The sequence below is a fragment of the Adiantum capillus-veneris genome, chromosome 23 (genome assembly GCF_014529385.1).
Source record: "Adiantum capillus-veneris isolate H3 chromosome 23, ASM1452938v2, whole genome shotgun sequence".
In the NCBI taxonomy this organism is placed as follows: Eukaryota; Viridiplantae; Streptophyta; class Polypodiopsida; order Polypodiales; family Pteridaceae; genus Adiantum; species Adiantum capillus-veneris.
This window is the reverse complement of record NC_140953.1, coordinates 135,922,029-135,936,695: the sequence shown is the minus strand read 5'-3', so window position 1 is coordinate 135,936,695 and position 14,667 is coordinate 135,922,029. Positions and strand designations below refer to the sequence as shown.

The 14,667-nt window shown below is 40.6% G+C and overlaps 1 protein-coding gene across 1 annotated transcript; it reads left to right on the top strand.

The window, feature by feature from the left end:
• The first annotated feature begins 13,038 nt into the window (after window positions 1-13,038).
• On the top strand, window positions 13,039-14,358 carry LOC147428648 (calcium-dependent protein kinase 20-like). Its single transcript, XM_086497621.1, has 2 exons — window positions 13,039-13,190; window positions 13,311-14,358. Exons 1-2 carry the CDS (start codon window positions 13,039-13,041, stop codon window positions 14,356-14,358), a joined length of 1,200 nt encoding a protein of 399 aa, XP_086353747.1.
• The last annotated feature ends 309 nt before the right edge of the window (window positions 14,359-14,667 follow it).

The window sequence follows — 14,667 nt, the reverse complement described above, 5'->3', positions numbered from 1 at the left end:
ATAGGTTCATATTTACATACCCATAAGCACACTGTCACACACATCCTGCATATGGATAGATAATGAAGAGATTGTCAACATTTGTGTACAATCATGTGTAATCAAAATGAATTTTGGTGTGATATCTCGGAAAATAAGAAACAATGAAATTTTATTTTGTTTTAGTAGGTCATATGTTCTCATCCTTTCTTTTACTCCAAGTTGGTCACATCGTACCCACACTCTCCATGTTACATGATGCTGCTACCTTGGCACATTGATTACCGTGGAGGCAAGTCCCACGAGATTTTTTTTTTCAAAAAAGGTATTTTGACTCACACACTCCACGAACTTGGCTTTTCATGTTGGTCCATCACATGATGACACAATACTCTCTGCCTTTTTGTTCCCATGTGCTACTCTCGTGGCCACCCTTATCACCATGTTGCACACACACATCTAAGCTCTCCCTGGCGTCCTTCACTCTCTCTCATGGAAAACCCACCTAACACACACACACACACACACACATACCCTCGATTTTGGTTGCAATCAAGGATGGACCCACACCTTGCATCCACCCCTACCTTTTCTGCTGCATATGCACTACCTTGAAGCCACCTATGGTGCATATACAAATACACACACACACATATTTGTGTTTCCCACTTATTCTTGTTGCTACACCTTCGAATGCACGCACACACTCTCCCGTGTTCACAACCACCTGCCCTCACATACCCCATCATGCAAGCATTTTACCCACATCATTCCTCTACCTCACTGTCCAATTATCACGTTGGCTAATTACACCACCATAACACAACCACATGCTCCATTCAAGGTTGCTTATGGTGTGCTACCCATCGTGGTGCAAACCAAAACATAGGCTCATATTCACATACCCATAATCACACTTTCACACACATACTAAATATGGCTTGATAATGAAGAAATTGTCAACATTTGTGTGTACAATCATGTGTAGTCAAAATGAATTTGGTGTGATATCTTGGCAAATAAGAAACAATGAAATTTTCTTCTGTTTCACAAGGTCATATTTTCTTATCCTTTCTTTTTTACTCCAAGTTGGTCACAACGTACCCACACTCTCCATGTTACAAGATGCTCCTACCTTGGCACATTGATTACCGTGGGAGAACAGTACCCACATTATTCCTCTACCTTACTATCCAATTATGACGTTGGCTAATTACACCACCATAACACATCCACATGCTCCATTCAAGGTTGCTTATGGTGTGCTACCCATAGTGGTGCAAAGCACAACATAGGCTCATATTTACATACCCATAAGCACACTATCGCACACATCCTTAATATGAATAGATAATGAAGAAATTGTCAATATTTGTGTGTACAATCATGTGTTAACAAAATGAATTTTGGTGTGATATCTTGGCAAATAAGAAACAATGAAATTTTCTTTTGTTTCAATAGGCAATATATTCTCATCCTTTCTTTTTTACTCCAAGCTGGCACAACGTACCCACACTCTCCATGTTACATGATGTTGCTACCTTGGCACATTGATTACCATGGGAACAAGTCCCACGATGATTTTTTTAAAAAGAAAGGTTATTTTGAAACTCACACACTCCACCATCTTGGCTTTTCATGTTGGCCCATCACATGATGACACAATACTCTCTCGCATGCCTTTTTGGTTCCCATGTGGTACTCTCATGGCCACCCTTATCACCACATTGCACACACACATCTTAGCTCTCCCTGGCCTCCTTCACTCTCTCGCACCCAACACACAGACATACACACATACACACATACACTCTTCTTTGGTTGCAATCATGGATGGACCCACACCCCCACCCTACCTTTTTGGCTGCATATGCACTACCTTGAAGCCACCTACGCTGCATAATCAAATATATACACATGTATTTGTGTTGCCCACTTATCCTTGTTGCTACACCCTGGAACACATGCACACACTCTCCCGTGTTCACAACCACCTGCCCTCGCATACCCCATCATGCAATCCTAGGACCCACATTATTCCTCTACCTCATTGTCCAATTAGGATGTAGGCTAATTACACCACCATAAAACATCCACATGCTCCATTCAAGGCTGTTATGGTGTTCTACCCATCGTGGTGCAAAGCAAAACATAGGCTCATATTCACATACCCACAAGGATTTTTTAAAAAATACTATATTGAAAACTCACACACTCCACCAACTTGGCTTGTCATGTTGGCCCATCACATGATGGCACAACACTCTCTCGCGTGCCCTTTTGTTGCCCATGTGCTATTGTCGTGGCCACCCTTATCACCACATTGCACACACACATCTTAGCTCTCCGTGGCCTCCTTCACTCTCTCGCATGGAAAACCCACCCCCCCCCCACACACACACACACACACACACACACACACACACACACACACACACACACACACACACCTACCTTTTTGGTTGCATATGCACTACCTTCAAGCCACCTATGGTGCATATACAAAGACATACACATGTATTTTTGTTGCCCACATATCCTTGTTCTTCTACCTCAATGTCCAATTATGACGTTGGTTAATTACACCACCATAACACATCCACATGCTCCATTCAAGGTTGCTTATGGTGTGCTACCCATCATGGTGCAAAGCACAACATAGGCTCATATTCACATACCCATAAGCACACTACCACACACATCCTGAATATGGCTTGATAATGAAGAAATTGTCAGCATTTGTGTGTACAATCATGTGTAATCAAAATGCATTTTGGTGTGATATCTTGGCAAATAAGAAACAATGAAATTTTCTTTTATTTCAATAGGTCATAGTTTCTCATGCTTTATGTTTTACTCCAAGTTGGTCACATCGTACCCACACTCTCCATGTTACATGATGCTGCTACCTTGGCACATTGATTACCGTGGGAACAAGTCCCACGAGGATTTTTTTAAAAAAAAGGCTATTTTGAAACTCACACACTCCACCATCTTGGCTTTTCATGTTGGCCCATCACATGATGACACAATACTCTCTCGCATGCCTTTTTGTTGCCCATGTGCTACTCTCCTAGGGCCACCCTTATCACCACATTGCACACACACATCTTAGCTCTGCCTGGCCTCCTTCACTCTCTTGCACCCAACACACATACATACACACACACATACGCTCTTCTTTGGTTGCTATCATGGATGGACCCACACCCCTCACCCACCCTACCTTTTGGCTGCATATGCACTAACTTGAAGCCACCTATGGTGCATATACAAATACAAATACATACACAAGTATTTGTTTTGCCCACCTATCCTTGTTGCTACACCTTGGAATGCATGCACACACTCTCCCGTGTTCACAACCACCTGCCCTCGCATACCCCATCATGCAAGCCTAGGACCCACATTATTCCTCTACCTCATTGTCCAATTATGATGTAGGCTAATTACACCACCATAAAACATCCACATGCTCCATTCAAGGCTCTTATGGTGTGCTACCCATCGTGGTGCAAAGCACAACATAGGCTCATATTCACATACCCATAAGCACGCTCTCACACACATACACACATACCCTACCCTCTTCCTCCCTTTGCTTCTCTTTGTCACCTACATAGGCTACTACTGATGCAAAATAAGAAAAGAAACTTTTAAAAATGAACAAACAAGAAACTAAGTGATAGTGTTGGAATTAACCCCCTCCCCTTCAAAAACAAGAAAAAAGAAATTCTTGCCAAATTGTCTACCTCCAATGCAAGAAGGGACAATTCTCACCCCTCTTCCCCTTCAATATTGAGAAAAGATGCCATAACTTAAAAGTCGCTCATCATCCAGGATTGGTTTTGCTAGGCAATGACCAACTCGTAGCCAAAATGTTCGCAGAAGACTCCCTCCTTTTCCTAAAATCCTGCCGCCAGGTTCTCAAGAAGGCATTAGAGACCGTGCACACTTTTGCCGTGCCTTCAGGTTCAAAGTGCAATATTGAGAAGTCAAGAATGATCTCTCTTACGAAAGATGATACATTTGACCCATCAGACTGGTCAGGGGAGGTCGTCACTAAAGGAAAGATGTTTCAACATTTGGTTGCCCCTTTGGGAGTAGGTGTTTCTCACAAACAACGATTTCAATGGGTCTTGGAGAAGGTTAAAAAAAAATGAAAAGGTAGGAGTTTGTGTTGTTGCCCTTCGCAAGCCCAATAAAAATGATCAACTCATTCATGCTCCCTTACATTGCCTTCACCAGTCCTCTCCTCAAAATAGCAAGATGCAACTGGAAGGAGTTCTTGAAACCTGCTAAGAGATTCTTATGGAAGAACAACACCAAAGTCTTGTCGCCATGGCAGTGGGCAAAATGGGAATTGGTTGCTCGGAATCCACAACCCGGTCATGCATGTCCAAGCCTTTTGTGCCAAGTTTGTGGTTGCTTTAGCAAAGCAAGATCAAGCCTGGGCTATCATGACCAAGGATGTGATTGACAAATCAAAGCTTTGCTCTAAAGGAGGATAGTGGAAAGAGATCAAGATGCACGATAAACTCTTAGCACCTGGATGGGCTACTTTGAAATTGGGGGGTTTAACGGGAGAGTTGGTTCAAAAATGCAACTGTGCCACTAGGGTCTTGGAATGGGGGGAACTAACCATGTACTTTTAGAACTCCACTACACACTGGTCCATTTGGCTATCAAACGCGACTGCTGTTAATCTAAACCTTTATTGGAGGGAAATAGCAAGAGAGCTAAACAATAAAGGCCTCCAACGACCAATCCACTTCTGGGATGAAACCAACAAGCACTGGAAACATTTTGAAGATTTAGCTGATCAACTTCAGCTAAATGGCATGGAGAAGATGCTTGTCTATAGAGTTCTTGAAGGCCTGAACAACGGTCTAATGCCAATTCAAGACTTTGCGTTTGAGTGAAAAGCCTGGAAATGGCCCAAAGATGGTTCTTTTTTGAAACCCCAAACCAAGATCATATATCAAGAGCTCATGCACAAGGACAACTCGTTTACCCTCGTAAACAAACAATGGAAGATACAGTGGATAGAAGCTCGGTGGATTGAGGTCACCTTAAACATTTGGAAGCCACAATGGCTCCACTTCATGAAGGTGTTTTTATGGAAGGTGCTTTGGGGAGCCCTACCGATGGGCGTCAAGATTCAGGCACAAGGTATAGGATCTGATAGATGCTCTGGCTGCCAGGGGGCTAGTGAAGATCTGTCACACCTTTTTATGGAATGTCCAACCATAAGAGGTTCGGCAGGGAAGGTGTGCAAATAGATTCAAAGAATGTGGAAGACTGGTTTCTTCAAGAAGGATCTTTCTCTTGGAGGAAAACACTTTTGGAGTCCTGCCCTTCTTATCCGTACCCAAATTGTTAGATTTTGCTTCTTCTACAATATCTGGAAGGTCAGGAACTGCCGTGTCTTCAATAATGAAGTTTTTGTGGCTAGTTTCTCGTTAATTATTCAAGAAAGCAAAGAATTGATATATACGATAAGTAAAAGTCATGACTCGGATGATTGGATTTGGGCAGCACAAGCCATTCGATCAAAGCCTTTATGGTTGTAAAGTCTGATGTAATATCCGCCTCTCAAGGCTCCGCTTGGGCTTGAGATTGATATGCAATTTTCTGTTCTCTTTCTAGTACAATCACTCACAATTGTGAGTTTTGCCAAAAAATAAATAAATTTGCTCATCATCTTTTCTTGACCTTGAGCAAATAAAAAATTCAAGATGATTGGTTGAGAGAAGGATGAAACCTCCACTTTGTGTTTTTGTGAAAATTAACCATGCATTTTGGCTAAAAGGGGTTTATGTACGTTTGGGATAAGGGTTTCTCTCAAGCATTGGTCGATTCTGCACCATTGCAAATTGCATTCCTTACCTATGTTGAATGAGTTATTAGGAGCATTCATTTGTACACACATTCCATTGTGATATGCTATTAAAATTTACATGGGTTGCATTAAAAATGTCGAGGTTCGCACTTGAGAATGTTTTTTTTAGTGCTTGAATTGAATTAAAGTATTTTTTCTAGCACTAAAAATTGAGCAAGTATTAGCCAATGATACTAAACTGGGTTTTGATTGACTCAAAAAAGTTCCAAATCTATTTTATTATACACTATGTTGAAAAATTATTTCACCATATGTTGTCACTTTCTTTTGACATGTATACCAAATGCACATTGATTTTGGGTGAATGACCATGGGATTGGATTAAAACTTTTGATTGATTGATCATGATTCTTTTTGTGCTTGATTTGAATGACACAATGGTTTTAAGCACTAAGAATCGAACTTTATCTTGAAAGTTTGTAGACAATTGAGCTTTTATTGAAAGAGGGGTTGACAATGTTTTATATTGTAAACTTGGGCCACACTTCATGTTGGGAAGCATTAAGGACATCTCTAGTTTCTTTAACTTGATATGCAGAATGCTAGGAATGCCAAGCTTTGTTTATTGATCCACAAATGGCAATTGTTTACATTTCAAAGAAGGGAGACTCTTTCTTTTATTACACATCATATATGCTATGTTGAGCAGAGATGTAGGCATCGATTGTGTGTGATGATTGTCTAAGAATTCCTATGCATAAATGCACTTTCCTTGCACAAAAAGTTGGCTAATGCATTCTGTAGATGATGGTGCAGTGCTTGGCTTGATTAAAAACTCTCTTTGCACTAAATGACAAGTAATTTTTTATTGTATGTTAGGCTTCACTTTTGAGTGCTAACATTGGACAGTGCATTGATGCTTTGGTCGAAACATTAAATTAAAATTTGGACTTCGCATTGATGGTTGCATTCTTAGTGCTTGATTTAAATGGGAAATGTTGGCATAATATTAACAATTGAGCTTTATTTTAAAGGGTTATCGACAAACATGATATTTTTTTGTTGGACAAGCAAAGGGATCGGCATTGCAAAATATTGCAAAAAATTGGCTATTAAGAGCCATTCATGCTCATTTCATTGGAGTTGATTCTTCTCTAGCTAGTTGTTTGCCAACTTTTTGGGAGATTTTTTGACATTGTAAAATTTGCTTATTTAGAAGCATTCTCTCATATTTATGGTTTGTATGCATATATTTTCTACTTTAGAGCATCGTGTTATAACCAAAGGAACTTTTTTTCTCATGTGTTTTTTTCCTTTGGCAAATTAAGGTATTCAAAAACCTAGAATTAGATTTCAATGAAAAAAATTGTGTTTTTGGCTTTCAATAAACGGTTTTTTTGGGCTTGTGTTTGCTAACAATTGATTGCAAGAAACTTGGCTTGCAATAAAAAATCAAGGGACTCTACAAGAAGTGGATGCTTGCTCATGGATGATCCATAGAATAGAAAGAGGTGAAGTCCTTCCATCATCTTGTTCTTTTTTATCTCCACCTTCCTTATATACTTGGATCAAGTGAAGTTCTTCTTATTATGGTTCTCTTCATTTCCAAAACTAGGCTACATTAAAGTTTCAACACTTAACTTTATAAAAATTAAACACATTAGGAACGATAGTTAATTTTATTAATCACGAGTGATTGATCTTAACCTTAGGTTAATATAGGTTCACTACTTGCTAATCCTAAATCCCTAATGATTGTGTTAAGGCTACAATCATGGCCTAGGGATATGAATAAGCTTTTTTCTATTAGCCATTTTCCATAAGCATTGCATTAAAAACTGCCAAAAAATGAACAAATGAATTACAAGAAAGTGGCAAAATTCTACTAGACACAATGAAAATGAATTTCTTATCTTACGTTCATGTCTATGTAGGCTTATCATCTTATTAGCACTTGGTAGGCAAGGAGAACCACCTTGGTTCTCTTAGTCGAAGCCCAAAACTAATGTCGTAAGCTGATAAGGGTTATCCATCACCTTGATAGGCTAGTAGTCTCTTAGAGAAGGCCTTGTGGGTAACAAGGAACTTGGAGTCACAACTAGACCTATCATGGGGTGGGTGCCATATGATGTGTATTAATTTTCTGAATGAATGGAACAAAAAAAATTTCCATGAGCTTACTTTCAAAGCTATGTGATAATGGATTTGTGAGTTTCTTTATAGCCCATGAGCATGTATATGTTTGGTTGTTTTATTGAGAATGATCATATGTTTTTGGCCTGCAAAAGGCCATAGGGGACGGTTGAGAAAATGTGCACCTTTTGAGATGTTGATACAGAGGTTGTCGATGGTGGATAAGTGTCCTTTTTTATTGAAAAGGAATGTTTTATCAAGATAATATATCTTCCTTTTATAATGTAAATGGTCTTTCCATCATTGTAACTTGGTCCTTTCACTTAATGCTCACTTTTTTCTATCATTGTTTAGTTTGTAAATGGGTCCCTTCATTTAAGTAACTATTGACATTCTTTTTAACTTTTTTATTTTAAACATACTTTTTTAGTTGTAAATATTCCTTTCATTTGAAGAAAATTTACAACTAAAAAATTATAAATTGTCCTTAAACGAAAGAATTTCTTCACAATCAAGATGAAAGAAGTGTAACTTGTTTTTTTTCCAAAAAAACCTCACAAAAAGTTGTAAATTTCGTAAATGAAAGAATTTCTTCACAGCTAAGAATTTTTCTTCAACTTTTGGTTTTAATATGCAAATGTAATCTTGTTACTTTAGTGTAACATGTATCATTATTAGGGATTAAGTATAGACATTCTTAATATGGATAAAATACATTTCAAAGGAAAAACTCATACATACATGTCACATGTAACACTTGATCAACAAAATGTTACAAGAAGAAAAATTCCATTAACTAGTGCCATTTTCATTAAATATTATCATTATTATTAGATTAATTTTTTATACAAAATTACTTGAGCCCATCATTCCTTTAGAAATGTTTTTAAAATCTAGCAACAATTAATGTCATATTATCATACTTTGATTTCATTTAAATGTTTACAGTAATTCTAAAATCCCAACCTATATTGAAATAATCACATTGTTTCTTTACATAGTTCACTATGTATAACATCTATCTCAAAAAGCAACAAACTAAACTTCCAAGTTTGGCCAAATTTGGTCAACAAGTAACTTCTTCATGTTTAACTACGAAATGACTTGACCTATTAATCACATTTTGCCATATATCTATTACTCTCTTTATAATATACCCTCTCTACAACCTTTCAAAATATTTATTGTGAAAAAACAAATTCTACAACACAACCCTCATCTACTTTTGCATTACATTTCGTTAGCAAGCCACCGTGATTACTCGCCTTATTTAGGATAGTAGACTTATGAATTTGTATTAGCTTAGGGTCATCTTTGATTTGCTTGTCTCCAACACTAACACTACCTACGATGCCGATGTAGAGAACTATGCCTTCGAGTAGTGTGCTCGAGAAAACAGTCTCTCAAGAGACTATATGGGAGCAAAAAAGTACAATCCCATTGCAACACTACATCGTGGTAGCCCTCAAACACACCCTAGAACTCTCTCATCAATGCCAAAGGGCATGTATATATGCCAAAATAGAACGTAGGGGAGTCGATACAAAAAATAACTTCAAATGTGATGTTGATGCCGTAGGATGATCGTCGAAGGTAGATAGTCAATGGCAAGGAGATAAGGGATTCCAAAGTCAATTAGGGTTGTCGATGTTCATGGGATTTCAGAAGGTCGATTGTCAAAAACCTAATCAATGTCATAAGCCAAGGTGTCGAGAGTCAAATGTGATGCCAAAAAAATCGGTTGAAAGCCATCTTTTTCTTGTTGGCTTAATTGGCTATGGTGGATAACCAGATCTTAATTAAAATAATTAGAGAAAATAATAATACACTAACTACTCATTGCAAGGATAGCATAAAACATAGACACACAATGATTATTAGTTGGTTGTTGAGTGCATACACAAGATGAATTTATAGCCTTAAGTTAGGCATATTTGCACACAAAGGTGATGATGCCATAGGGATTTCCAGGGAGGATGCACATTAGGATTTATCACATGGTCTATCACATGTCATAAGTTGACTAGGCATCCGTGTGTAAGAGGGTGCTCATGCACATTAGGTGCTACAAAATATGCACCCTAATAACCCTCCCCATGTGGGTTTTGTCTACACTAAAGACTCACACTTCCTCCCCTCAAAACACACTAGGGGTAGGTACTTAGGATACAATCCTCCCCTTGAGCACAAGTATGGCTGCAAAAGAAATCCCAAGACACAAGGTGGGATACACAAAATTCTCTCCTTAACACACATCAAGTGGTAGGCACACACAAGCTTCCCCTAGAACACAATTAGGTGAAGGAACACAATGACCTTGAACACACAAGAAAAACCTTTTTGCCTACCATGATCGTGTGCCCCGTCTATGTAGTGAGAGGAAGGTCTTACCCAATCTTAGGGGCAACATTTAGTTCTCTTGTGCAAAAGTGACAATGATAAGATCACGGGGGATAATTTAACACATCTTGCAAGTGTGTAAATAAGTAGGACGTGTTCCACTTGGACTAAGTGGTGAAGGGCTTGGGTAGGTGGGCTGGTGGTGAAAAAGGCTAAAATGTTGAGGGATTTATGCGATAGTGGTAACCCACTCTTACTTGTTTTCAAGAGCATATGGTGGGAATGAGGGCTTAAAATAGTTAAATAGACCAAATTACATGGTAATTAGCAATGTGGGGGTGGATCTGAGGGGTAGGTGGCGGTGACAAGGGAGGTGTGGAGCAGAGGTAATAGCTATATCAGGTGCATAATGCTTAAGCCAAGTTCAGAAGCACTATAGTAGAATTGAGTAATGAGCTATATCCTAAACTCGTGGGGCCAAGCTAGATGAGGATGATTGCAAGGTAAATGGGGCACGCAATAGGCCACATGTAGTAGGCTAAAGTTCTAAGTGCTTGTATGCATGCTAGGGGCATCAGATGGTGACAAGGTCGATCAAGTGGAGGAAGCTGTAGAGCAGCGGCTAGGACAACATATGTTGTTGGTGGTGAATGTGGTGAGGGGCTAGTGACGGTCTTTGGGTAGATACAGTGTGTCAAAAAATTGATTCAGCTCGACTTGCTATTGTAGCATGGAAAAATGGGTCACGGACATGAGGTTGTTTGCAAGGCCATGTAATTTTTCACATTGCTTGCTTGACTTTCTGTTTGCTGGAGAATTCTCGCTCGGAAGGTGTGATTCCTCACTTTGCATAGGCATATCTTTCTTTGTAGCTCTCATTTCATCTCACAGATTGTGTGTACAAGTGGTGCTCATCAAGCTCATTCTATAGAGCCCTCAAATACTAAAATCGGATGAACTTTGATACTTCAATTGAGTGGTCAAAAATCTCTTCATTCTCAGCTTTGAGTTGCACTTTTAATCACTCATATTAAGTATTGCTAGAATTTTTTAGTCTCATTCCTAATAAGAAGGTGTATATGTGTGTGAGTACCTGGGAGCATTCAATGCTCAAGGCCTTTTTTGGTGAGGTGAGAAGCATGAAATCTTCATTATCGGCAAGGCATGTGAGAAAACGCCCTAATTTAAGGGACTTTTTGAATTTTTGAGGGGACCACAATTTACAAAGGGCATCAACCCTCTTTTTTTGGGTGTCTCATGCACTTTCTCTACAATCCTACTATTGCACATTGTGCCCTCCATCAAGACTCACAATCTTCATTACCTACCTAGTGTACCTATTGTGAGTGTTTTTGAGGAGCTCCCTACTTGTCACACACTCTCAGACAAGCTTTAGCCTCAGGTTTTTCCACCAATTTCATCAAGAGCTACACTAACCCACATTGTCAAAGCCTTATCTTCTGCAATATTCGACCCATCGAAGTGGCACCAATTGCCGCAAGCCTACCATGTGAGCTATTGCTCATGTTCACCCTGTTGTCTGTTCAACCCATTGTACCACCATCCTCATGTCAGTAACCTTACTTGTTAGTTCTGCTCATCTCTTGCTCGACAACATCACCCCACATATGTTGTGCTACCAACAACCGCCCCATATTGCAAGCTTGCCATGTGTCGTTGTGCCCAACCTAGCCACTGCCCATTTTTATCATTTGTAAGCCCTGCAGCCATAGAATAGCCAAATGCAAATGAAAGAAAGTAGCACTAATAAACATTAGATAGATTCATAAGCCCATCATTCCTTTAGAAATGTTTTTAAAATCTAGCAACAATTAATATCATATTATCATACTTTGATGTCATTTAAATGTTTACAGTAACTCTAAAATCCCAACCTATATTGAAATAATCACATTGTTTCTTTACATAGTTCACTATGTATAACATCTATCTCAAAAAGCAACAAACTAAACTTCCAAGTTTGGCCAAATTTGGTCAACAAGTAACTTCTTCATGTTTAACTACGAAATGACTTGACCTATTAATCACATTTTGCCATATATCTATTACTCTCTTTATAATATACCCTCTCTACAACCTTTCAAAATATTTATTGTGAAAAAACAAAATTCTACAAACACAACCCTCATCTACTTTTGCATTACATTCCTTAGCAAGCCACCGTGATTACTCGCCTTATTTAGGATAGTAGACTTATGAATTTGTATTAGCTTAGGGTCATCTTTGATTTGCTTGTCTCCAACACTAACACTACCTACGATGCCGATGTAGAGAACTATGCCTTTGAGCAATGTGCTCGAGAAAACAGTCTCTCAAGAGACTTTATGGGACAAGGCTTGAACCCAAGATCTAACGGCCACGATTGCAAGTTGGCTACATTGTCCACCCCAACTCTCACCCATTTGTGTCTCACAATGGGTCCGACAGTGCACAAAAAAACTGGCCCCGGCAGTCCTCCTAAAGGGGGGTGGTTTTTTATTGGCCCCTTTAGCGTAGCATGGCAAGGGATGAAACAAAAGCATCCCTGGAGATTCCGGGCAAAAGCCATTAGGAGAGTTAATTCATTCGATAGCGTGTATAGGCAGAAGAACTTTCTGAAGTAGCCCCTTTTCCATCGCGGACGACGCGCAGCGTAGCGAGGCAGGCGGGTGCTCATCTGGTGCAGACGACGACGACGATGACGACGAAGTAGTAGAAGAAACCACCTACGTTGAAATTGAGCTATGGCTCCTCGACATGATGCCTGCTGCCATGCCTTGGAGAGCCACAGCGGTTTGGAGGTTGTGCAAGAGCTGGGCCAAGGCGGGCAAGGCCTTGTTCTCCTCTGCACGGACCAGGAAACGAACACGCAACGGGTGGCCTGCAAAACCATCAGGTCGCATGTCATTAAACCTCGACCATGCCCTAGCCCTAGCAGCAAGAAGCTGCGGACAGTACAGCAGCTAGATCAAGGCCAGGACTGGACTGATCATGGGCATAATCTCTCCTGTACAAGAAAAAGAAAGCTCACCGCAGAGGAGCACTTCACAGACACCCAAGTCCAATGGGAGGCCCAGGTGCTTGAGTACCTGAGCGACATACCCGGCGTCCTCCCCCTTGTGGCCACCTTCGAGGGCGATGACACATGCTTCCATCTCCTCACTGCCTTCTGCGATGCTGGTGATCTGCTTGCCAAGCTAGACTCTCGCCCTCCCCTCTTCAAGCTTGACGATCGTGAGGCTGCTCCCATCATTGCCAGCCTTGCTCGAACCATTGCACGCTGCCATGCCCGAGATATCATGCACCGTGACATCAAACCAGGAAACATTCTCTTCCACCACATCATGAATGGCAGCGATGTGCAAGAGGCAGTCCTTGCAGATTTTGGCTTGGCAGCAACCCTAGCTCCAGGAGAGACTCTTTGCGATTGTGTCGGAACCCCACGCTACCAGGCGCCCGAAGTTATAAAGGGCTGTTATGACCACCGTGCAGATATTTGGAGCCTAGGCGTAGTTGTGCACGTGCTTCTCACATCTACTCTACCCTTTGGCATGCATTGCCTCCCTCGTGATGCTTCTATCCGCGCCATCCATGAAGCCATCCTCTGCAACCACCTGGAACTGGATGCCTTTGGCCTCTCATCCTCGGCAAAGGACCTCCTTACTCGAATCCTCTGCAAGGACCCCGATTCGAGGCTCACATTGGATGAGCTCTTGTGTCATCCATGGTTACATCTCAATACAGCAAGTGATCTTGTCACTGATCATCAACAGATCGCCAATGTAGTTGGACCGGCCTCGACGCGAATAACCAGTCAAAAGTGCATATCAGAAGCTCAATCTGTGATGCCAGCTAATTCTAATTTGCAGCAAATGAATGGAGGCAAATTGTCAGACGTAACAACGTCCCGCACAGATGCTGCAGCCAATCAGGAGAATAAAATGCTGGATAGTCAGCCCGCTCCCAAGCCCAGAAGAGTCGGCATGGCTATGAGGAGAAAGTGCTACCGACGACAATGGGCTAATGCCCTGCCCGAAAATATTGCCATGGTAAGGGCGGTATGATCCCGATAGTACAGTTTGTTTGATGGAACGTATCTCAAGGGACAAGTGCATCTGATCTCATCAAGAGGTTTGACAATATATCATCTACTACCATGTTAATGTGGGGAATTAGTTGTAACAATATGCAGGCTGGCAATATATAAAACCATATTGACCTACAATTAGTGTCAAAATCAGAGATCAGGTGAGTGTACGTGCCTTGAGGCCACTGTACTGTTGCTAATTGCCAGCTCAAGCACTCATGAGTCACAAAAGAAGACACGAGGAATCGGCTCTGTTCTAACGATAATAACAAACTACAGTCAGTCT

What these genes read in the sequence shown, in the direction of transcription:
- LOC147428648 (XM_086497621.1), top strand. Translation starts at nt 13,039, where the DNA reads ATGGCTCCTCGACATGATGCCTGCTGCCATGCCTTGGAGAGCCACAGC. An exon ending in GTGGCCTGCAAAACCATCAG is followed by an intron (nt 13,191 to 13,310) that starts GTCGCATGTCAT and finishes CTCCTGTACAAG; the next exon opens with AAAAAGAAAGCTCACCGCAG.